Source organism: Sebastes fasciatus, chromosome 14 (genome assembly GCF_043250625.1).
Source record: "Sebastes fasciatus isolate fSebFas1 chromosome 14, fSebFas1.pri, whole genome shotgun sequence".
Lineage (NCBI taxonomy): Eukaryota > Metazoa > Chordata > Actinopteri > Perciformes > Sebastidae > Sebastes > Sebastes fasciatus.
In genome coordinates, this window is record NC_133808.1 from 30,681,652 (window position 1) to 30,707,863 (window position 26,212).

Sequence of the window (26,212 nt, forward strand, 5' to 3'; positions counted from 1 at the left end):
TCCTAAACAATATAAATAAAACTTAAAAATAAGGAGCAGTATATACAGTATGGACAATAAACAGACAATTAACAAAATTGCACAAGTGGAAAATGGTATTGCACAGTGAGAATGAATGAATGAATGAATGATTTTATTTTGTCTTGCAAGTTCATACATACAAGACATTTGACTGGTTTTATGCATCTCTCTAAACTTACTTACACAGAAATAGAAAGAAATAACAGCTTGGGAGAAGAACAAAAGATGGACAAATAAAGGCAATTAATAGACGGAACTGTTATGTACATAAGTGGTGATAAATAGGTGTGTATATAAATATAATATAAATATATATAAAGAGCACCTATGACCAACAAGAGTCAAAGTCAAGAACAACATAGTTTTATAAGTGTGCTTTCACAGGATTTGTGACCTGAATTCACTTTTATCTGTTAAAGTCACTTCTTAAAACCTATTCATATACAAATACATTCTCTTAACTTGTTTTCTATTAATTATTTTAATTATTCTATATTGTTTTATTAATAAAATAACAATATCAGCTAATTAACTGTGGGTTTGTGGTCTGTGTTAGGCGGTGAAGATGCAGTATATTGCTCTCGTTTGTTGGTTTTTGTCCCTCTAGTGTTGCCGTACCGTTATAGTACACATGTGACTGTGGAGAGGCGGTGCAGCAGCTTCTACTGTTCTAGTCAGAGTAATAATAACCTGTAATAACAACGTGTTTCTGCTCTGATCTCTTCATAACATCCTACAATGAGCTCCTCTGACATGAAGATCATCACTGTGATCGGCAGGTGAGCAAGAAAAAGAGGCTTTTTATGGTGTTTGAACTTTGCTCTCATGGTGTTATTATGTGCTAGTTGAGGAGGGTTTTCATGGAGCTGACATGGAAGTTGCATTTGCATTTTTGTTTAGCTAACCTTAGTTATTTTGCATGTCATTTTAGGTGATTGCATTGCACGGATTGCCATGTATGTTAGCTAACTATGATTTCCTGACCTCTTTCAATGATTCTTCATTATGTAGTTAATTTGCACAACAATTTACTGTCCACCAACTGTCTATCAGTACTACTCAGGTGTAATTCTGACTGTGCAATATAATTTTCCACTTGTGCAATTTTGTTAATAGTCTGTTTATTGTCAATACTGTATATACTGCTCCTTTTTTATACTTCCTTCTATTTAAAGCAACCTTTACTATCAAAAGAGACATTTTAGGCAAAAAAAAAGAAGAAAGATCTGTCTGGAGCCGCAAAACATTATACAGCTTACACACAGCTTATATACTGTAAGTCTAATGCAGTGAGGGCCAAAGTGCAAATGTACTATGGAGTATTAGGGCCACATTGAGGGGGAAAAACATCTGAGATTTCCAGAATAAAGTCATAATATTATGAGAAAAAAAAGTATTAATATTACGAGAATAAAGTTGTAACTTTACGAGCAAAAACGAAAATAACACGTAAAATTACTACATTATAATATTATAACTTTATTCTCAAAATACCACGACTTTTTTCTCTTAAGCTTATAACTTTATTCTCGTAATATTATGACTTTATTCTCGAAATCTTAGATTTATTTATTTTTCCCTCAATATGGCCCTAATACTCCGTCGTACCGTTGTACCATAGACCTACAACAATGATAAATAAAAATGAGTTATTCATTTCCATTTTTTAAAAATCCACAGGGAGCCACTGGAGAGGAGCTGAAGAGCCGCATGTGGCTCCGGAGCCGCAGGTTGCTGACCCCTGACCTAGAGTGAACATCCTAAATATATATATTTGTGTTTTGTTTCAGCGGTCTGATCGGCCGCTCCTGGTCGATGGTGTTTGTCAGTGGAGGCTACAGTGTGAAGATCTATGACAACCAACCAGGACAGGCTGCCAACGCCATCACAGAGATCAGGTCAGCTTTATACTCAACTCAATACTGCCGTCTTTGTCCAGCATAAACCGTCCCGTAATGTAATCTTAATTAATGTAATATTCCATCCACGTTCCATAGTTATAACACAATCTTTATTCTCTGCATTTGGATCACATCCTCCTGTCAGCCTGATTACAGACCTCTTGGAGAGTCATGTAAAGCCTATTGAGACCATGCACGTCTTATTGGGCTGACAAATTAACATTACATGACCTGTCTAGAAGTCCTGGATAAGACTTAAAGGTACAGGGTGTAGGATTTGGTGGCATCTAGTGGTGTGGTTGCAGATTGCAACCAACTAAGTACCCCCATATACAGTATGTCAACCTTGAGATCTTAAAAAAAGGTAGGATTTCAAAACCAAGGTGCGGGTGGGGGGGGGGGGGGGGGGTGTGCATTATAAACAGTTCTGTGTTTCCTCGCCATGACGTTGCCATGCTCTCACATCACTAACACCAAGGGATTTACATTATCATGGCTTTCTAGTGGGGCTGCAACTAACAATAATTTGAATTCTTGATTAATCTGTTGATTATATTCTCGAATAATCGATTATTTGTTTGCTTTATAAAATGGTGAAAAATGTGGATCAGTGTTTAAAGGTGGTCCAAGTTCAGCAGGAGTATACAGTAGATAGCACCTGATTAAAAGCAAATAACAATAAAGGAAAATGTCTCTAAAAACAAAAGTTTTGGCAAAGCAGCTGGCGTTAAAAATGGCAGCTTACTGTCAGAACTCAACAGTAAGGGTTTCCAGGTTGCCATTGGCAACCATTTTGAGAAATTGGCAACCAATTCTCGGCCTTTGGTTGCCATCAGTGGCAACAACTGTTTACGGTATAAAAAGTTGGGACAGCAAACTACCAAACGTGTACCCCAGAATAAGTAAATTTGAATATATGTTGCTTTAGTGATATTTAGATATTGCTGAAACAGTCAGAACCGGAACCAGACAACGCTACATGTGCGTTGGTGCGTTTACTCTAGGGCTGCAACTAACGATTATTTTCATTGTTGATTAATCTGTCGATTATTTTCTCAGATAATCGATTAGTTGTTTAGTCTATAAAATGTCAGAAAATGGTAAAAAAAAAAAATGTGGATCCGTGTTTCCCAAAGCCCAGGATGACGTCCTCAAGTGTGTTGTTTTGTCCACTACTCAATGATATTCAGTTTACTGTCACAGAGGAGGAAAGAAACCAGAAAATATTCACATTTAAGAAGCTGGAATCAGAGAATTTTTACTTTTCTTTACTTAAAAAAAATACTCAAAACGATTCATTGATTATCACAATAGCTGCAGATGAATTTAATAGTTGACAACTGATTGTTTAATCGTTGCCGCTCTGCTTTCTAGTCAACAGGTGTGTTTGGTTGCAAATCATTGAAGGAAATAATAACAAGACATATATGTGGACTCTGTCCAAAACAAGACGTGTGATCAGTTACTTCCTCTTACAATAGGAACACATGTAGGAACACGTGTTCAGGCCTAAAGACTATTTCATAGCCTCGTCGCTGTTAGTTAATTATTAATGTGGAATGACAAAGGGCTTTTGGTCAGAAAAAAAACAACCTAATGCCCTTGAAACTAACTCAACTCTGTATATATCTTATCTGTTGCTTGGTGCTTTCACGTTGAGGCTCTTGGTTTAAGTTTAGTTGCCTGTATGGACAGTAGAGGGTGTGATTGTACTGGTCTTTCAGCCTTTGTGAACAAGCAGTGAAGCGTGTCCTTAATAATGCACCCTGTATAGAGTGTTATTAACTTTACACCACATTTATTTTGGCAGGTAAACTCAGGTATGTCGCTGAAACAGTATCTGCTTCTTTGCTACCATGAGTGACAGCTGGTTAATTTTGGTTTGTATGTTGGCCGGTAAACCAACCTGACAGCATTCAGGCATCGACTACCCACAAACAGTTTTCTGACATAATCTTCCTTGAAGATTTCTGGTTCATCATCTGAAAGCTGGGAACCTGAAGATTAATTTGTTCTAGTCATGAATAAGAAATAAACATTAATTAATTAATTGAAGTAAATTGTAAAAGTGTATAAGAGCTTTGAACAGTATGATAGAAGTATATGATGGTCATCCCCATGCTCTATTATGTCTTATAAGTTGATACCATTTGTTACACAGATTTGGTGCTAAATTTAACCATTTTTTTACCACTGGAGAATTGATCAAAATGATCAATAATCCCTCCAAAATACCACATTAAGACACCAAGACCTTGAGGAACACCATAGAAAAAGCCATGCTGTGATTTGGTGTCAAAACCTTTTGACATTTTTGAGATTTCTGCAAGAATTTTTTCATTTTCTGCGATTGGACGGCGAGCACTTCTGTTCTTGAAACTGCTCAGAAACCCCCTTATTATCAATCTAGCTAGTAAAGTCATCCATCCTCTGAATGCTCTAGGTCTCTAGTTTGTGACTGTAAAGTTTCATGAGGCTGTGATTATCCTAGAAGTCACCACAGGTCATTTTATACAGTGAGGTCAAGCTTCAAAAAATGGTCTCATTGGTCTACAATGAAATGTCTCCTATGGGGACTAACATCATTACACATGAATACAGTTGGGCTCATTTGATCCACCAGAGTCTCAGCTTTACAGTGAGACCCAATTTATGTAATTTCAAGACTGTTTAGGGACCCCAGTATGCAGAAATATTCACCATTTTAGAATAGGAGAAAATAACACATTTGTACTGCATGCAAAAAACTGCATGTGATTGTCATAAAGTGGGCATGTCTGTAAAGGGGAGACTCGTGGGTACCCATAGAACCCATTTACATTCACATATCTTGAGGTCAGAGGTCAGGAGACCCCTTTGAAAATGGCCATGACAGTTTTTTGTAGCTAAAATTTTAACACTATTTAGATTCTGCCTTTATTGAACCATTCAAATCTGCTGCATTCATATTTTGCAACGATTCCTTAGACATTAAAAGAATAATGTTACATGTCATACAGTCTTTGGAGAAAGTGTGTGTGAGAGTGTGTTAACTGCCCTCTTTGACTCTGTGTTGGCTCAGGAAGCAGCTGGAGGAGCTGGAGGAAGCCCACATGCTGAGAGGAGCGCTGAGCGCCAAGCAGCAGCTCGCCCTGATCAGCTGTTACGACGACCTGACTCAGGCGCTGGAGGGAGCCTTCTTTGTACAGGTGACGTAACTAGGGCTGTCAAAGTTAGCGCTATAACAACGTGTTAACGCAAATTTGTTTTAAATTTCTTTAACGCACTATCGCATTTGATCTTTCGGAGGGTGCAGCGGGCTCAGTTTTAAAGCTTGAGTGAAGTTACTGGTATCATGTGAAACTAGAAAACTTGATGAATAATAAATAACGCTCCAATTTTACGCTAGATTTTACATTTGCATAAAGCAGCATATTTGAGTATTCAATAATTGAAAATCTCCCTTTAAAGGTTCCATATCATGCTCATTTTCAGTTTCATACTTGTATTTTGTGTTTCTACTAGAACATGTTTACATGCTTTAATATTCAAAAGACACATTATTTTTCTCGTACTGTCTGCCTGAATATACCTGTATTCACCCTCTGTCTGAAACGCTCCGTTTTAGTGCATTTCAACGGAATTGCGTTGCTAGGCAACAGTTTGGGTCCATGTTTACTTCCTGTCAGCTGATGTTATTTACATACACTGCAACAGGAAATAAATTGGGACACATTTAGAATGTTTATGTGTAAAACCGTGTAATGGTCTAAATATTGTGTATTTGTGACATCACAAATGGACATAAATCCTAACGGCTTGTTTCAAACGCGTAATTTCTGAATACGAGCTGTGTGTATTTCTCCGTATATTGAGCGTTTTGATAGTTTAACAGTATTTATATAGCACTTAAACCTGCTTTATAATATAAAAGACATGAAAATCTCACTTTTTACAATATGGGACCTTTAAGGTACATTTTGAACAGATATAAAAAATGTGCGATTAATTTGTGATTAATCGCGATTAACTATTTTAATCGATTGAAATCCCTATTCGTAACAGAGTATTTTTACACTGTAGTTTTACAGTAGTACCTTTATTTAAGTAAAAGATCTGAGTACGTCTTCCACCACTGCAGTGTGAGGATTTTCAAATGTTTATAAAGTGTGACATAATGGGAACACTATGTTGTTGGTGTATTCATTGGTTCATCCATCACATCCACCATGAATCAAAGTCTGGAGTGATTCCAGTAATCTCAGTACAGTACAGTGTGTTCTGGTGTTTTTCAAAACTACACTGATTGTCCTGAAGAGGGCGCAGCATCATTGGTTAAAACTGTATGTGTGACATATTCTATGTTGCCTCAGACACCACTAATGGATTTTTGAATAAATCTATCTGCAGAGTATGCCATATAACATGACTGATTACCTGTTGTAGGAACAAGTGAATTATCTTGTGAAGATAAATCACTTGTTCCCACAAGATAATAACTAGTGCGCACACACTTCAGATACTTTCCCTCATGAGTTTAAGGTGGGAGTAAACTATTTATTAGCTATTAGGGTGATGCTGCGGGCAACCCACGAAATAAGGCCTATTTAATAGGCGAGTTATGTTGTTGTAGGTTTCATAAGATTATGAAATAATAGTATTAAAATATAGTAATAGTCAAAAATAAGGCTGTAAATTGATTAAAATATTTAATCGTGATTAATCGTATGATTGCACATTATTTTTTCATCTGTTCAAAATGTATCTTAAAGGGAGATTTGTCAAGTATTTAATATTCTTATCAACATGGGAGTGGACAAATATGCTGCTTTATGCAAATGTATGTATATATTTATTATTGGAAATCAATTAACAACACAAAACAATGACAGATATTGATCCAGAAACCCTCACAGGTACTGCATTTAGCATAAAACAATATGCTCAAATCATAACATGGCAAACTGCAGCCCAACAGGCAACAACAGCTGTCAGTGTGTCAGTGTGCTGACTTGACTATGACTTGAATATAGATATATAAATATCAGAGCTTTCTGGAAATATTGTGTCACGTTCCACGAGCCCTCTTCTGAGCTGAATGAACAAACACAGATAGAGCTTTACTTTGACAAAAGGTTCAGCAGGAGATGACAAAGAGTCGCTGCTCCGCTGACATTTTAACATCAAATCACTCATCTTGTCTTTTGTCGTGCTAAGAAACACAAACACACACTCGACAACGAGGTACTTGCTTATCCTGACTCACGTTTAAAAGTAAAAGTTGACTTCTTAAGCCAAGAAAAAAATATGGCGTACGCCACTGTGACTCGGTTTAAAGCAGACAATAGTGCTCTTCATCGCAGTGCTGATCTCATAGAGACAGGTAGGGGCCAAAATAAATCAATACTCTGTATGTACAGAGTTCAGGAACAACAGAGGACTTATTAGAAACAGGGAAACAACAAGTAGAGATATGCAGAGTTTTCCTGTTCAGATAGGCAACCTCACGCTTCCTGATAGCATGACACCACCAAATTTCCAGCGAGTTCAGGAGTTAGTCTCAATCAGAACATATTAATAACTCATTTAGTGACTGACAATAGTTGTGAGAGTAAATCCATAACAGCCCTACTAGAGGAACAGTACACATACCATTAGATAGTAGACTGTACACACATTACCACTCCTCGCATTCATCACCTGTCTATATGTTTCACAGACAGCTGTTTCATCATATCACAGGTATGCTCCTTGCCCAGAGCAGTTAATGCAGCTGAACACATTAGCATGCTCTTTCATTATCCTCCAATGCTCTTTGACAGCCACTCCTTCCCAACACTGTGACAGGGTTCACAATGAAATTAAATATAGCTGAGGCCTGTGCTGGGAACTGAAATGAAGGGAACAATTTGACCTAAAACATGTTTGCCAGAGTACATTTTGTTACGACCCGGCTCAGGAGGACATAACGAAAAGGGGGACAGAAATGAAAAACTTCTTGCAGAAATCTCCAAATGTCAAAAGTTTTTGATCCCAAATCACAGCATGGCTTTTTCTATGTTGTTCCTCAAGGTCTTGGTGTCTTAATGTGGTATTTTGGAGGGATTATTGATCATTTTTATCAATTCTCCAGTGGTAAAAATGGTTAAATTTAGCACCAAATCTGTGTAACAAATGGCATCAACCCCAAAATTGCTGCAACAACTTATGAGACATAATAGAGCATGAGGATGACCATCATACACTTATATCATAATGTTCTTACCCCTTATCTTAACTCATTTTAATCTCAAATTAATCTCCAGGTTCCCAGCTTTCAGATGATGTACACCACTTCTATGTGACATCTCCTGTTGACCTGCTATCTCCCCCTAAAGATGCCCTGTACCCCCAGTAAAAAAAGACCAAAACGGGTCTATTGTGGGTCTCAGAGGGTTAAAACAAAGAACCCAAATTAAAGAGGGAAGTGAATATTTAAAGTATGAGGTGTGTAAACCAGTGTGTCAGTAGTGTGGGTGATGCATGTGTGGAGAATGTGAGAGGGTGCGTGTTGTAAGGCGCATTAAAGCAAAACAAAAGGAATAGATCAACATAACCGAACCAAATGCATATCTGTAGGGAAGAGCAGAGCAGTCGAATAACATCTTGAATGCAGGATGGAGTATTTTTACAGAGTGGTATTACTACATTTACTAAAGTAAAGGATCTGAGTACTTCTTCCACCACTGTCTCTACTTATAGTTGTATTTATCAGAGTACATTCTCAATACTGTGTTAATGTTTTCATCTTGACTGAGATGCTTCTCTGGTGCTCTACCGATGCTTAAATACTTATTATTTACTGATTTACCGTTCAGATTGGTTTTATTATTCTGCGTAATATTAAAGGTTTGATATCAAAGGAAAGTTTGAGAAGTGGGAGCAGGAACATACTGTACTGTATGATGTTACAAAGACTGTGGCCAGAGATAATATTTACTAACTGTGTTACAGAAAATGAAATCAGGGCAGTTTATGACCCATTTTGTGTGTTTCCAGGAGTGTGTGTTCGAGCAGCTCGAGGTCAAGCAGAGCGTCTTCCAGGACATCGAGCGTCTGGTGGGGAAAGACGTCATCTTGAGCAGCTCCACTTCCTGTCTGGTGCCGAGCAACGTCTTCTCTAAAGTACAGAACCGGAGTCGCTGCCTCGTCTCCCATCCGGTTAGTGACACTACAGTCCTGGTCACTAAGTACTCGAGTTTACATTTCAAGAAACCAGTCAAACATATCATTAATTTACTGTATTTGACGGGGAACTAGTGGATCTGTTGTTACATTATAATGTACAACCAAAATAATTTCTCTCAGTCTACCAGATTCTTATGTTATTTCTTCCAACAGCTGACCCGTTTTGACTTTAAGCCACTCTCCGTGTCGTAGCCTTGAGGAGGATTTTTAGAGTACAGGTCATTTTTCATCGTGGGACTGAAGCATCCATCACTGACTCACCTCACCACAGTCAGCTATTTCGTTGCATATCTGCAAACAAGCATTCTTTATCAGTGTCTCAGTTTGTTTCTGAAATATCTATATTGTTTCTTTTCTATTTTACCTTCGGAGAATTACTAAATGTTTCAGCTCTTTTATCTGCTGACCCTGAAAACTAACCGTTAGCCACTAACATGACGACAACGACGGAGGGACTGTCAAAAACTATTTTACCTTTTTATTTCATTTGTATGTATATAGAGAGAAAGAGAAAGAATAAGGGTGTGAATCTTTTATCTATGCAATACCTGAATATTTGCATATTGCATTTAACTCATTTAGTGTATAAGATGGATTGTCACCATCAGCTGATAAGAAAAAAAGCTTTCTAAGGTGACTTTTAAATACCTCTGGTATTTCTCAGGCTTTCTGGACTCTGTGTGTTCACATACAACCTGACCCATCCATCAATAAAGCTGAAAGAACAGGTTTAGTTATGTGTCACCACAAAATTCAAAAGCGATTTGTTGTCATTCCACTAGAGCACTATCCTTCTTCTCTGTCAGTGCTTCTGTTTGTGTTGCTGATAAATTTCCAGTTCAGAAAGGTGTAGTGTAAAGGTTACATCCATGCTGTTTGGGGCTGGGTTGTTACCCGCCGGGCATAATAGTTTTTCACCTGAAGCGGAGAAGTACAAAGTGCCATGCCGGGTCACAACTTGCAAAACTGAACAGCCACGACGGGTAAATGCAAGTTTTCCGAGTTGCTGGCTCGACAATTCCAAACACGAAGCCTGGGTTGGTTAACAAGTCCAAATGGGAAAAGAGAGCTAAAATCTTCTCACAGCATCCTCTCCAAGTCAGTAAGGTCAAATATGGTCTGAAAAATCTACCAAAAAGACTGGAAAATGTGTAGGAACCCTGTTACTGGTACTGGTGTTGTATCTAACAAGGTAAAATTAGCATTCAGTTAATGGTCCAGTCAGCTAATGTTGATGCTGAGGCTTTGTTCAGTACCATGACACATGTAAAGACTGTGTGCTACATCCTCTCTCAGTATGATGAGTGATTGTTCTGTGCTGCTCCCCAGGTGAACCCACCTTACTACGTCAAACTGGTGGAGCTGGTACCTCACCCAGAGACTGCAGCGGCCGTTATGGACACCACCCACTCCCTGATGACCAAGGTAAGAGATCCCAGATTACACAATCCTGCAGATGGTCAGGACCTTTTGGGAGAGATGCAAGAAAATGAGTCGATATCAGGTTTATGAGAAAGTCTGTAGTGAGATTAAAAGAATCCTAAAGATACTGACAAATGAATGAAAGGAGGAGGTAATATGATATGTTTAGTGTCTGTAGGAATCCTAGCTCGCAAACCTCTGGTTCACTTCTTTGTTAGTCGTACTCTAGATTTGATTATCTGACATCACAGCCTGTGAATCCAGTCACAAGTGTCTCAGATCTGGGATGATAAATGCAAACCCTAGATAAATGCTTCCTGGAAGGAATCAGTTTAAATCCCTGGGCGTACGAAAGCTTGCAGTAAAGTAATTAAACATTTACTTCCTTTTCTTAAACATGCAGAATTACAAGTATTGCCTTTTAGGAGATACAGTATTGTGATTCTTTTTTTTTTATATATTGTGTTTATTGGATTTCAGTTTCACAGATCAGTTCAACGCAAATGACTTTTTTGTGTTTTAAAAACAGAAGAGCGAAAAGGATAAAAAGAAATATACATATATCAAAAATAGGGCTGTCAATCGATTAAAATGTATGTATATATTTATTATTGGAAATCAATTAACAACTCAAAACAATGACAGATATTGTCCAGAAACCCTCACAGGTACTGCATTTAGCATAAAAAACGATATGCTCAAATCATAACATGGCAAACTGCAGCCCAACAGGCAACAACAGCTGTCAGTGTGTCAGTGTGCTGACTTGACTATGACTTGCCCCAAACTGCATGTGATTATCATAAAGTGGGCATGTCTGTAAAGGGGAGACTCGTGGGTACCCATAGAACCCATTTACATTCACACATCTGGAGGTCAGAGGTCAAGGGACCCCTTTGAAAATGGACATGACAGTTTTTCCTCGGCAAAATTTAGCCCAACTTTGGAGCGTTATTTATCCTCCTTCACGACAAGCTAGTATGACATGGTTGGTACCAATGGAGTCATTAGGTTTTTCTAGTTTCATATGATACCGGTATCTTCACTCTTTAACACGCTCTTTAAAGAAATTAGTGGCGTTAAAACGAATTAACGTGTTATTATCTCGTTAACTTTGACAGCCCTAATAAAAAATGTGTTCAAGGAGTGTTCAAGTTGCTTAGAAATTCAGTGTGGAAAGATTAATTGATGTGTTGTCTAAAAATAATGACAATGACCTAGATCAGGCTTCGCGGTGATTCGCGGCAGTGTGGGCGAGTCACTTTAATTACTAACTAACTTCACAACGATTAACTTTCCCTTTTGTTCCCTAATGACTGGGTTGTACAGCTCTCTCTCTGGAACGCCGGTTACATAACGTCATGTTGTTTTTCTCCAAAAGTTGATTCTGTTTCGACTTTTCTGCCGCAGGACTTCTGTTTTCGCCGCACTGCCAGATCTGGTGTGAATACGATCGTACGCTGAATTACGCAAATTACACCAAAGTGCAGCTCACTGCAACAATAACACTGTTCTGCAGCCGAGAGGCGTGTTCATGTGTTTCAGGCGGGTAAAAAGTCTTTGTAACGTATGTAGGTCAACAGGATCTGTTTACTGATTGGCTGCGGGTATTCTCTGGCCACACTTTGCCACTAAAAGTTAAACTTTTCCTTTAGTTTGGCTGCACTTTGCCGCAGAATCAAAGGGCCGCAGCTCGCTGAGCACGTGAGCGGGTCCAAAGCTCTCCATAGCCGCACTTCGCCACTGCTCTGGTGTGAAGTCGGCGTTAGTCTGCAAGTTACATACGAGGAGATGTAAAGCTTATTGTAGGCTCAAAATGTAAATGTAAATCCAATTTTATTGTCACACAGCACTCAGTGAAATTTAGCTCCTGCATTTAACCCATTAGGATCAGTGGGCAGCCACTGTACAGCGCCCCGGGGAGCAGGTTTTTAGAAGGGTCGGTGCCTTTACTCAAGAGTAAAGGTGGCGAACTGGCACCTCTCCAGCTACCAGTCCACACTCTGTAGTTGGTCCAAGTCCCTTGGTTGCGGGGACTTGAACCGGTGACCCTCCGGTTCCTAAGCCAAGTCCCCACAACCTGTTTTCTCAAATTTGTCGGCAGATCCACGAAGTATAAACCTGAGTTTCTCTAGTTTTAGGTGCTATATGACATCTCTTAACCATTAAATGTAAGTGGGAGGTTGTGGGTTTTAACGGTATAGGAGAACTAGCCTGTCCTGCGTGCTAATAACATTATAAAGGTTGCTATCTTGTAATTAGCTCATTTAAGAGGACAATCTGAATATGGCAATCAAAGAGAGTTTGAAAGTTTTAAGAGTTTGGAAAATAGATTTCCAGTAGTTTGATCATCCGGAGCAGCAGCGGTCACAAATAGAGTCTACATTATGATATATTTTGGGAAGTTTTACTTTGGAATAATGAAGACGACGATGTAGTACCTTGAATGCCCATTGATGCTGTATGTACATTCTTCAAGGCATCTTCCCCGCGTTGCCGTTCTTGACACGACTGCTTTGTCTCGGTTCAGGTCGGCCAGGCGCCCGTCCGTCTGAAGAAAGAGATCGACGGCTTCGCCCTCAACAGAGTGCAGGCGGCCATCATCGCAGAGTCCTGGAGGCTGGTCCAGGTCAGTGTCTTGGTTCAGTCCCTGAGGTGAAACAGTGAAGTACATTATTATTACACTGCTTTTCTTCTGACACTAGTGTGCAATTTAAAAAACACACCTACAAATATGATCCTGTGACCCCATGACCTGTTTGCATCTACCACCAGGACAACTGTTGTGTCTTTGTGTGTGTGTGTGTGTGTGTGTGTGTGTGTGTGTGTGTGTGCATGCTTTGTTTTTTTTATCTCTGGACAAGAGCTCCTCAGTCTCAGCGAGGCTTTGTGTGTCTGAGTATCGCTGCTGATGGTTTTGTAATAGAGGCGGCAGAATAGAGGAAGCCCCTTGTCAGCTCACCTCTGCTATAATCTCCACCGTCTCCTTCCCCAAAAAAGAGGAGCACAATGAGAGTAAATGAGCTTCAGCCTCTGATGACAGGCACCATTACATAATCACTCACTGAAGAAATGGTTAGAATGATAATGAGGATGGGTGTGATGATTGTTACCTGAACTGAACTCACATGACATCCCGATTCAGATTTTGATTATATAACAGACATCAGAATTACCTCAAATGACCCTCTTTTTGTTGAATAATGAGACAGCAGACATTTCTGATAAAATAGAAAGCATGATTTTATGCTGTAATAGCTCGTGGGATCAAACATTGTGGGTTTAATGGGTTTCAATGGGGACATTTTTGAGTGTTTGTTTTGTGGCTACACTGTCTATATTTGACTTATTAGGGTTAGGGTTAAAAAAGTGAAAAGTGAAGCCAATGCTGAAGTGCCTTAAACTTGCATTCTTTTTAATAGCCAGCAAGGGGCGACTCCTCCGGTTGCAAAAAGAAGTCTAGTGATTGACAGGTCACTACCATGGCGTTGTGGTCAGTACGTCCGGTGTGGGAGTTGTCTGTGTTTTCGTCTTACAACCTTAACCCTTTCACAGTGTGTTTTCAGTTCATGATAGTTAATTATCATCTTTGGTCGCTTAAAAATGTCTTATTTCAGCGTTCGGTTGTACTTATGGTGCCTTCAAATGGGGTTGTGTTTACCGTGTTCATGAGAAGAGTCCATATATCTTGAGGTATTCATGACCTTGTGAGTGGAAAGTTTCTGAAAGCTCCAAGTTAACAAGTTGTGACGTGAGGCCATTAAAGTTCACTTTTCGGTACATAATAAGTGAATAATAATAATAGTAATTTTCATCGTATATTGTTTTTCTTCGTAATTTTATTTTGCATTTCCTGCATTATGTTACCCGCTTGCTAGCTTTCTAAATTGATAGCCTCTGTGGCTTCTAGACGCCGACAGTAACGTGTTCTCACGACTTTACCACTTGAACGCCAAGCATATCGTGTAAACACGAGCTCACAGGTTTCATTTGAAGGCACCATTAGCACCACCCTCTCGTGTCACTTCTGGTTGCAAAAAAACAAGATGGCGACGGCCAAAATGCCGAACTCGAGGCTTCACGACCTCGTAAGTGGAAAGTTTCTGAAATTTCCGAGTTCACAACTTGTGACGTGTTTTTTCATGTTGACAGAAATGGCGGAAGTTATTTTTTCAGTGCATAATAAGTTAATATATTTTAGCCGTATATTGTTTTTCTTCGTAATTTTATGTCTGAGGAAAATGTTGATATTCCCAACGGCCTCATCTTTTGACAAGAGCTCACGAGTTTCATTTGAAGGCACCATTAGCACCATCCTCTCGTGTCACTTCTGGTTGCAAAAAACCAAGATGATCGGAAAATTTAAAAGCTGAAAATGTCCCGAGTGATTACGCTGATTACAAGCGTGCATGCTAGATTACAAGATAATTAAAGGTGTAATGAATTGCCCTACTTTACGGTGGGACAAATGCCATCTCTCATTTCACACACAAACACAGAACATAATAACTCTCTCTCTAACTCTGTCTCTTTATTCTATCTCTTTTCTCTGTCGGAGATGTGTAACAAAGAGCGTCCCTTTCACAACTACATCAGCACATTGTGTCCTCGTCCCTGACATTACTGTCAGTGTGTAACTGTATCAGATGGACACTCACACATACAAAAGTACACACACACACACACACACACACACACACACACACACACACACACACACACACACACACACACACACACACACGGGGCGGTAGAGGGTAGAGCAGGTTGTCCACCAATCGGAAGGTCGGTGGTTCGATCCCCGGCTGCTCCGGGTCACATGTCGATGTGTCCTTGAGCAAGACACTTAACCCCAAATTGCTCCCGGAGGCATAGCCATCGGTGTGTGAATGAGTATTTAGATTAAATCCTGATGGGCAAAGTTGGCACCTTAGTAGCCTCTGCCATCAGTGTATGAATGTGTGTGTGAATGGGTGAATACTGACATGTAGTGTAAAGCGCTTTGAGTGGTCGGAAGACTAGAAAAGCGCTATATAAGTCCAAGTCCATTTACCATTTACCATTTACACACACGCAGGGTAAGACAACTACAGATGGCAACAAAACACTTAAAAACAACAAAACAAAAGACTTGTGAAACTGAATTAATCACGATGGAAGGGTGGCACACACAAGCAACAACAACGTGGGTGTGACGATCGACTCACGATCTCGTGATGTCGACAATTATTAAAACAACAAATGCAGATTTTTGTCACATTGTTTGTCTCGTAGTCATCGGCAGCTCAAATTAGAGAACAATGTTTAAAATGATGTTCTAAAAGCAAACAAGAAATACTACTCTATTATTCACAATAATAGACTGCCCTTCCTAGTAATGAATCTGTAACCACTTCCTGCTGGGTACCTCAGGTTGACTAAAGGAAATGCTTTTAAATCAACATGTAAATAAATGTAGTTAACATTGTGCCATTACATCCTTTTTATATAAATATATTCAAGAGGAAAGCACCTCACTCAGATATAACTGACTTACAGTGAATTAGATCAAAGAATAGTCAGGATTCACAAAGCTTATAAGATCAAATGAATGAAATAAGAAAGATAAAATAAAAATACCATCACAATAATATTAAAAAACAGAAATTCATATACCACTGTATGTAAGGATGGAACATTTGCAGCTGTGAAAACATCTGTAAAGACAAGCTGACACTGAAAAAAGGAAAAAATAAATCTATTTGGACGTACTCATGTGATTTTACATTCAAAGGATATTTTTACACTCTAGAAAGGATTCTCCTCGCTACTAAAGAAGGACGAATGCATTTCTTCGACTGTGCGCTATTAAAGTAAGGCCGGTCCATCGCGTGCATTTACGCCTGCATGGAAATGTTTTTATTGATTTGCATGAGTTTATGACGACATAGACGGATGCGCCCTCATTTTCCATTCGTTTGAACAAAGAAGACAATAGTCTGAGAGAGATTGAGTCACTGCTGATGTCGTGTGTAAAAACACTTTCATTTTTAAATACCAGTTCATACCGGTTTAAATACCAGGAAACATTGTATTGTGTTTTCAAGATTTTAGAAGAAGATTAGTTCTAAAGAAAATAAACTGGGAAAAAAAGGTTCGGAAACTTGTGTTTGGTGGATTATTTCTTTGTTGTTACAATACTAATTGGCATTGTATTTTACATGGTTGGAAAGCCTGTTTATTTACCTTCAGAATGATGTCCAACTTGTAAGGATCATGCATTTGTGGGATGAGCAGCACAGCTGATTATGTGGGTAGCGCCCAAGAAAAATTTGCCAAAATGCTCTGCCAATGGTAAACAGTGTATTCTCCTGTTGGTATTGGAAACACAAGTTTCCAAACTTTTTTTCCCCAATTTATTTCACGTGTTGCTGATAGATTTTACCTTCGGTTTCAACCTTAGTCACGATGTGTGAAACGGCACATAAACCTGGTCGTGGTTAGAAGGTAACCGACAAGTTGCTAAATGGTTAAAGTTAAACAATGACCTTGAATAGTTAAGGTTTGGATAGGTCGTCGGGCGGCGAGTCTCGCGAGAGTTTTTGCGTGTTTTCACAATTTGTGGGTTACGTTGCGTGAACTCGTTTGGCTTTAATGTAACAGATGTTCATTTATATGTAAAAATTCCCGCACTCCAGCTTTAAGTCATTATGGGACCATAAAACCAGCTGTTCTTGGTGTGTTTGCAGCTTTAAAGCAGAGTGATGATGAGGAAGTCAAAGTTCATCAATCTGTTAAAGACATGTTACATGTCAGTGCTTCCATATTTTAACAACAAGCTTAGAGATTTCAATAAAGACCTTGAGTTAACTCTGTGGCTCTACAATCATTTACAAAGAAGAGACTGTCAATCACAATCCATTTTCGTGGGAAATGGCATTACATTTTTATTTTTTGATGGAAACAGCACAACCATGATGAGAAGATCATCTGACATATTGGTAGACTTTAAACCAAAGAGGCTGATGATTTGATTGTTTTCGACTAGAGGAATGTACACAAACTGTCAGAACAGGCCGGTCCACTGGATTAACTCTGCATCCTGCATCCTCAGGGTATATTTTGCATCTCTATGGCATGCGCGCTCTCTCGGCTTCATTCCAATCATTTGCCACATTCTTAATGTGAAGGCATCTTCCAATACTGATGATTACCTGAAAATGACACGCAAGCCCTGATGGGATGGCCTGCAGAAACATGGTTACCTGATGTTCATATGTTTGCACAGGAATAGCAGGGAAGAGAAAGTCAATTAATCTCTCTCTCTCTCACAGGCGACCAAATGGCCGTTACCTTGAATAAAATCAAAGATTTCTCTGGTTTGAACATTGTTGGGAAACATTGGGGATAATGTAAGTAAACAACTCAACACAATCTATATCATAGGTCTAGTTGTTTTTAGACATTTTAATGCGGAAATGGTACATATTATACCTTTAACATAAAAATGGCCAAATGCCATTAATTGAGAGCTGTTTTGAATTTCTAAACATCCCTCAATAGACCCTTTTGAGCCAAAATGTCAGCTGTGAAAAGGGTTTTTATTTAACATTTCTAATGTTTCTGAAGGACGTTTTTATGTGTCATGTTTTAGGGGGTGTTCGTTCGCTCTGTACGTACCATTCTTGTGAACACGTTATCTCAGGAACACCTTAAGGGAATTTCTTCAAATTTGGCACAAAAGTCCACTTAGACTGAAGGATAAACTGATTACATTTGGGTGGTCAAATGTCACTGTGACCTCACGTTTCTCCCATTCTCGTGAAGGCGATATCTCATTAATGCCTGGAGGGAATTTCTTCAAATTTGGCACAAACATCGACTTGAACTCAAGATAAACGATTATAATTTGGTCAAAGGTCGCTGTGACTTCACAAAATGTTTTTTGGCAAGAATTCATATGCTAATTATGATAAATTTACACAAATGATGTAAATAGAAATGGATGTAATCTGCAACTTGACTGGTTGGCAGAGGCATACAACCACGGAGGTAATTTTAGTTTCTTTTATGGGAGTGAAACAAGAGGGTGACACTTTAGTAATTTGTACTAAAAAAAGACTGCTTTTTGTTGGTTGCATTTATCAGATACTCACAAGAAGAGAGCAACAGGCACTATAAGAGGAACTTATGGGATGACTTGCAACAAAAGGTCCTGGGTTTGTCCCAGTTTGGACTTTTTTAAAGAATTTGTTCTGCCTCTCCTTGAATGATATCTTTGCTTCAAGAGGAGCCTCTTGGTGCACTGGTGAGCCAAGTGAGCCTGCAGTCAGGTGAAAGCTCTCGTTAGTTCAGTCCATGCAACAACAGTCACTGCAGCTTCTGAGAATTAAAGCATACTTTGACGTGCCCCTCTCTCTCCTGACTCTGTGCTGGCTGTAACATAGCATCCACGCATGTGATATATTTGTGTCTTCACACAGTCCTGTGGACGCTCAGACTCATATCTACATGACATTCCATACCGTGAGTGGACCACTCACTTAACCCTTGGGGCACCCTTAGGTCCAAGCTGGCAAAAATGCCACGTTGCTGTTAAAGAGTGAAGACTTTTTCCCTGGAAGGAGCTCCAGCTGAGTGCAACATGCTGATCACCTCAAACTGTGGCAGCTGGGTGTGTACATAGCTAAGTGTGTCTCCTGATGTACAACAACGATGACCACAGATATGTCTGATCTATTTTGATCTACCTTCACCATCACGTTGTCAAGACCGGGAGGCAAAAAACCCAACAACCCCTGCGGCTTTAATCAATCAAGCAACCATCCTCCCAAACAAGCTTTACATCTCTACGCCTCGTTATGTAACATAGTGAAACATACTCTACATGTTCACATCAACACAGAGAGATAACTTAACTTCTTCCATATTTATTTTTCCAGCCCAGTTGTTAGATTTAGACTATAGCTGTCAAAGTTAACGCGATAATAACGCATTAACGCAACCTAAGGAATCCATGGGTACCAACCATGTCATACTAGCGGGAAGAAGGCTAGATAACACTCCAAACTTACACTCAATTTTGGCGAGGAAAAACTGGTATGGCCATTTTCAAAGGGGTCCCCTGACCTCTGACCTCCAGATATGTGAACAAAAATGGGTTCTATTGGTACCCAAGAGTCTCCCCTTTACAGACATGCCCACTTTATGATAATCACATGCAGTTTGGGGCAAATTTGCCAGTTTGCCATGTTATGATTTGAGCATATTTTGTGTTTTTAATTGATTTCTAATAATACATATATACATACATTTGCATAAAGCAGCATATTTGCCCACTCCCACGTTGATCAGAATATTAAATACTTGACAAATCTCCCTTTACGGTACATTTTGGACAAATAAAATATATCCGATTAATCGCGATTAAATATTTGAATCGATTGAAAGCCCTAATTTAGACGTTAGATTCATACAGCAAAATGTTTGACTTCACTTCCATGATAGTGCCAGGTATGGTTGCTCAACGTATCCTCATACAATGGTTCATATGATATCTTACGAAAATGTTTCCTCCAAAGTTTTTCCTAATTTTTCATGCATTTTCCTACGAATGTCCAGTAACATGTGACTCGACTGTATGCATATACAGCCTTTTAAAAATAAACTTGCGTCTTCACAGGAAACAACTTGATTAGGTTTAGAAAACAAAACTACTTAGTTAGATTTAGGCAACAAAACTAGGTATCCTAGGTGAAAGTGTGGTGTTGTTTGACCCATCCATCCACCCCGACCTCCTCTCTACGGGGCGTTTGTCACACTTTACACTTCCTGGTTCACAAATACGTACATACAAATTGATTTTATGGGATATATACGAATTACAGTGCATTACTTTTCATAGATATAGCTACGAACGGTGTATGAGCCAGCCTAGGTTGCTAGATTTTGGACACACTTGCAAAATAAATAAATAGTCAAAATAACAAACACAAAAAGCTGAATTAGACTTTTATCATATAGTTCAGTTCACTGAATCTGCAGTAGAGATTTACACCCATTTTGTCTGTTTAGTTTATAGCAGAGCAGCAATAGACCTTTTAACCAGCAGATATTTTGACTTGGCGTAGAATGAAACGGGTGTAATTGATAACATAAATGATGCTTTGATGTTGGTCTTGAGTTTCAAAGGCTCCATTACTGAGCATGCTGGCTCCCTGGCATTGTTTATTGTGACACTTAATGAATTAGATTTACACCAGTGCCCTCAATATGTCTGTGTAAAATTACTGTTTCTGTCAACGGAGTCTGGTGGCTTTGAGGAGCGCATATAACGTCTGTTTCTTTTCACATCTAACTCAATTAAGAGTTTCCTTCGACCAAACCAGAGTTGGTGATTGTTGGAACAGTTGAAAGACTACTAAAGACGGTTTTGATGAGTTTTATGTTGTTTTTGTTGACTTCGAATAAAGTTTGTTTTACAACAGTCAGCAAGGTGAAATTACTGTTTCTGTCAATGGAGTCTGGTGGCTTTGAAGAGAGCATATAACGGCTGTTTCTTTTCACATCTAACTCAGTGGATTAAGGGTTTATTTCGACCAAACCAGAGTTGGTGATTGCTGGAACAGTAGAAAGACTTGTTCCAGCAGAGTCATTTGTCCCGGTAATGACGGCCGATTGTAACCTCTCCTACTAAAGACAAAAGCCAGATGTTAGTGGGGTTTTTGTAGCCGTGTTATCTATATCGCTGATACACGCTCAGTTAAGTAAAATCTCGTAGTTTTAAGCTTTTTATGCAAATTTTGAGCATTGTCGTCTCAGCATTGAAAAGAAGAACAAACCTGTTTGACAGGAATGATCTTTTTGTCTTTTTAAGCTCCTCTCGTCAAAGTTGTTCAGCAGGTAAATCCTGAACATTACTCACAGTTGTCAGAGCTCAGTATATGGGCCTGGCTCTAATTAAAGTCAGGTTGGATGTCTAAAGCATTACTCAACCTGAACAGAAGAAGAAAGATTCTTCATAACAAACGGGTTATTATTTGTGTCCTCCATAGAGATAGAGATCTTTTCTGCCAAGAGCAGGTGTAATGGATGAACCAGCCGACCTGAGCATCACCACCTCTGCCAACCCTCTTACACTGTAGAGGAAGAAGAAAGTAAACCAGATTTACATTCCAGTACTAATTAATTCTGTCTTGTTTGGAAGTTTCCCAACCAGGAAGGTTAGCAATTTATACAAACAAATAATCAGTTACATAATCCTAGTCCATTGTTATGTAAAACTGTATAAAACCAACACACTCCCAGCTCGTCAAATACCGGCGCTTGGTCAGTGCCCTTTGGCGTCGGAGACCAACGCACGGGGTACACCTCTTGCATTACTTTTGGACGGACCATGGACGGCGTGTCAATATCCTCTTGTTACATGCATAGTGTCCTTTCAAAATAAACTTCTGTTTTCACAGGAAGTTAGGTTTAGGCAACACAACCACTTAGTTAGGGTTACAGTCGTTGACGTTAACTTCACTAACTATTAAGACTACGTCACTTGCTCCGACCGTCGAATAACGGCGTGGGTGGGTTTACATTGGAGTCAGTTGAAAGCCCGGTTCGTCACATACTGTTGTATCGGTCTCCGATGCCGCGGGGCGGTATTTGAAGAATTGGTAGTGAGAACGGGTTGATAAAACATTCCTGGCTGTTCCAAAGTTAGATGCATAAACTGTTATTTCAGTGTAGGTCCAAAAACCCTGAGAGCTACTTTCAAAGATATCAGTTGAAGGTTGATTTTTCAGTGCAGATGTTCCAGTCAGAAACATGATTTTGTTGAAAATTGTACCTTTTTATAAGACTCTTTGAGTCACTTTCGGCTGCAGCCTGTTACGTCGTGAATTGTGACAGTTTGAGGAACTGGTTCATTCTAGTTTGACATTTATTCTTCTTTGACGTGGTGTCAAAGGTTCCAGGCTGTAGTGTACACAACAAGTTGATTACTGTCACTCATAGACACCACTCATCTTCTACATCTTTCAGTTTTGGCTTAGTGTGCGTGTGTTTCTTCTATCTTATCTTCAGTTCATCTACGTGAAACCTACGATAGATAAATAATTTTGATGAAAATCTCACCCCATAAGGAGACGGTCATTATATCCAAACTATTCAAAGTGGATAACATTACAGGAAAACCACATGTTGAAATACAGTATTGTATTTAACAATATATGTGTATTAATCACTTTTTATTACCAATGTGTGAACGGAGTGTAACGTAACTTAAAAACTGAGATCTTCTACTCGAGGCTTCAAAACGGTAGTCCACGAACCAATGGGTGACGTCACGGCGACAACGTCTACTTCTTATATACAGTCTGTGTTCCAGAATCATGTGTGACGTCCAACTGCAAACTGTCTCGGCAGCGCTGACATTTGAGAGAGAGTCCAGATTGGAGGAAGTTCTATGGACATTTTGACATGTGACAGTAAGAAAGCACAAATAATGAAATTTATGAAGGCTAAATTCCATTTGATGCTTTGTTTTCCGAGTCTTTCAGAGTTTTGTGCATTCTGGCTCACTGAAACACTCATGACTTACTGGGATAATTTGAATAGAACAGAGCCATTGTTAGTTAGTTATTAGTTACACCTGTGTCAAAGAGACCTATGTGGACCCCAGGGAGAGCAGCTACCGTTGTCACTGTAGTTAATGGGGATCCAAATAAACAAACAATCAGTATATTGTATTACAGAGACTGTTACACCACCAGATTGTATGATCATTCTCCACCAAATGAGATGCAACCCTTATAGGGACTTTTGCCACAACCAATGGTAGCCACCTCATGACCAGCAACTAGTCAGTCACTCAAATCTTCCAGAACGACCCGTTACAGAAGTTTCACTCTGCCGTTGTCTGTTTGAAAAAAGAAACAGCTCAACAACACCAGCTGACTAACTGGAAGGATTGTCATTAACTCACCGTCACATTTCGGTCACGGTCTTTTGTCACAACGTTTTACAGAATGTGTAAAAACTAGGGCTGTCAATCGATTCAAATACAATTTCTCGCATGAGACTCGTGGGTAACCATAGAACCCATTTTCATTCACAAAAGATCGATTGTGTTAATGCGTTAAACATTAGTGCTAAAACGAATTTGCATTATTATTATTATACCCCCACGACAACGTAGTCGGGGGTATATAGCGCTCCGCGTGTCCGTCCTTCCGTCCGCCTGTTCGCATGTCACACTTTTGTTTCCGGAGCAGAACTCGGAAACTGTTTAACTTAGGAATGTTACATTTGGGATGATGGTTGACAGTGCGGTCTAGTTGTGCCTTTTGGAGGTTAGAAGTCCAGGGTGCCCAAAATGTTTGAAATTTTGGCCAAAAACTGTGATTTTTTCCGACTTCAATTTTGTTTCCTGAGTAGAACTCGGAAACTATTTAACTTAAGAACTTAAAATTTGGTATGATGGTTGAAATTTTTCCAAAAGGGCAAAACCTTTGGCTCTACGTTATTAAGGGTCAAGCAGTGAGCGGGGGTTTGTGAGCCATGCTTACTTTTGTTAACGTTGATAGCCCTAGTAAAAACACAGCCTATAAATACTATAGATACTACAGATAATACAAGACGGCTGAATCTTTGTTAGTTATGAGTGACCAGACACTAACACTACTTGTAAGCCTTTCAGTTACACCCTAGAACTAGAAGGGCACACGTAGATCTCAGACCTCCACCAAATGCCAAATCTTGCAATGTTAACAAAATGCAATGGGTTCTTCCTTGGCCCATGTTACACCCTTCCACCAAGTTTCATGAAAATCTGGCCAGTAGTTTTTCCATAATCTTGCTGACAAACAAACAAACCGAACCGAAAACACAACTTCTTTGACGGAGATAACTAGTATGAACAGTAATCCAAAAAACATCAAAATAGGACAACAAGTTCAGGTTTGAGCATCAAGGACTGTGGTCCGATAGTGGCCTTGTGATCCTTCTTACAAAACAGGGACCCTCCATCACCCCTCTAAACACACACACACACACACACACACACACACACACACACACACACACAGAGAGAAAATAGTCCTTGAGTCAGGGCCAGCGTTGGAAAGCAGAGCGGCTGAGAAAGCGGCCGGTTGCCCCCCAGTGATTACGGTGGAGAAAAGACCCCACCCACCGTCCCGCTCTGCTCAGATAACAGACCCGTTGTTGGACGCAGGGCCCAAACAAAGACGACCCTGTCCTTCTCCTCTTGCTCACCCTACTCTCTGTCTCCGTATCCGAGCTTTGATTTCCTCCGCGGTCGGCCAACAGGTATCTCTAACCCAAAGATTACCTGAACCACTCCCTCCGTCTCTCCCTCCTTCCATCCATCCCTCCATCCTCGGCCCCTCTCCTCCCAGTACTTCCTACATAATCCTGAGGACACACAATTGGCCGATTAGGGAAACTTTATACGGTGGGAGTAGTTTGATGGGATCAAAGGGAACTCGGTTGGTCTAAAAACCCCGGGGGTAAAAAGCCATGACCTGAACTGCCAGAGAAAATAATATCCTTCCATCCTGAAACGACATTTTGAGCTGCAGTTTTATTCAAAGTATTCAAATCCTCCAACCAGGAACTCAGTGGATAACACCTGATAGATGGCTCAGGGCTGTTCACACTGTACTGACAGATAAAGAATGTATTTCTAGTCATACATTTACTGACTGATTTGTACCTTTCTCTAAGGGAATACAAAGTTAATGTTAATAAAGTGTTTTTTTTTCTCTCTTACTCCATCAGGACGGCGTTATCTCTGTCAAGGACATCGACCTGGTGATGTCAGAGGGGCTAGGAATGCGTTACGCCTTCATAGGTCCCATGGAAACGATTCACCTCAATGCACCTGCAGGTAATGTTCCCTCTTTGGACTTTTTGCTCATATAAACAGGAGGTCAGCGCCAAAAAAACACAAACCTCTTGAAGCTTCTGTTTTCAGCAAAAATGTGACGGACTGAAAGGTAAAGGGAAAGACGGATAAAGAACAACGGATCAGTATCACGTTAAAATGTGAAAAGAAAACGTTATGACGACATACAAACTCATCACATTATAAGAAACTTTTTAGTTATAACAATATAAGTGATCAAGTTATAGCGTGAAACATTTTGTTATAACAATAAGTTCTCAAGTTTTAACATGAACCATTTCACGTTATAAAATATCTCGTTATAACATGAAAATATCTTGTTATGAGGGGAAAAGTTTATTGTTATAACAATTTTTCATGTTTCAACAAGATAATTTCCCATTATGATGACATACAAAACACATCACGTGGTAACAAGAGACTTTTTTTTACGATAACAACATACTATTCATCTTGTTATAACGTGAAATGTTTTGCTATAACAATATTAGTGATCAAGTTTTAACATGAACGTTTCATGTTATAACAACATAAATAGTATATTGTTATAACAAAAATGTTTCTTGTTATAACGTGAGAAGTTTGTATGTCGTCATAACGTGAAAATATCTTATGAAAATATCTTGTTATAATGTGTAAATATGTTGTTATAACTCAAAAATATCTTGTTATGATGCGAAAATATCTGGTTATAACATGTAAATATGTTATAACTCAAAAATATATTGTTATAACATGAAAATATCTCATTTTGACATGAAAATAA

The 26,212-nt window shown here is 39.2% G+C and overlaps 1 protein-coding gene and 1 long non-coding RNA gene across 2 annotated transcripts in view; one reads left to right on the forward strand and one right to left on the reverse strand.

The window, feature by feature from the left end:
• Positions 1-641: 641 nt before the first annotated feature.
• The window catches only part of cryl1 (crystallin, lambda 1), a 33,880-nt gene continuing 8,309 nt past the window's right edge, over positions 642-26,212 (forward strand). Inside the window, exons 1-7 of the mRNA XM_074657847.1 lie at positions 642-800; positions 1,812-1,919; positions 4,984-5,110; positions 8,940-9,101; positions 10,458-10,553; positions 13,081-13,179; positions 25,320-25,428. Coding sequence (XP_074513948.1) covers positions 760-800; positions 1,812-1,919; positions 4,984-5,110; positions 8,940-9,101; positions 10,458-10,553; positions 13,081-13,179; positions 25,320-25,428 — 742 coding nt within the window. The 5' untranslated portion in view covers positions 642-759. The remainder of the gene's footprint in view (positions 801-1,811; positions 1,920-4,983; positions 5,111-8,939; positions 9,102-10,457; positions 10,554-13,080; positions 13,180-25,319; positions 25,429-26,212) is intronic.
• The window catches only part of LOC141781891 (uncharacterized), a 44,583-nt gene continuing 28,827 nt past the window's right edge, over positions 10,457-26,212 (reverse strand). The window contains exons 2-3 of the long non-coding RNA XR_012596972.1: positions 12,992-13,200; positions 10,457-10,595 (exon numbers count right to left, since the gene is read on the reverse strand). This is a non-coding gene — a long non-coding RNA (uncharacterized LOC141781891). The remainder of the gene's footprint in view (positions 10,596-12,991; positions 13,201-26,212) is intronic.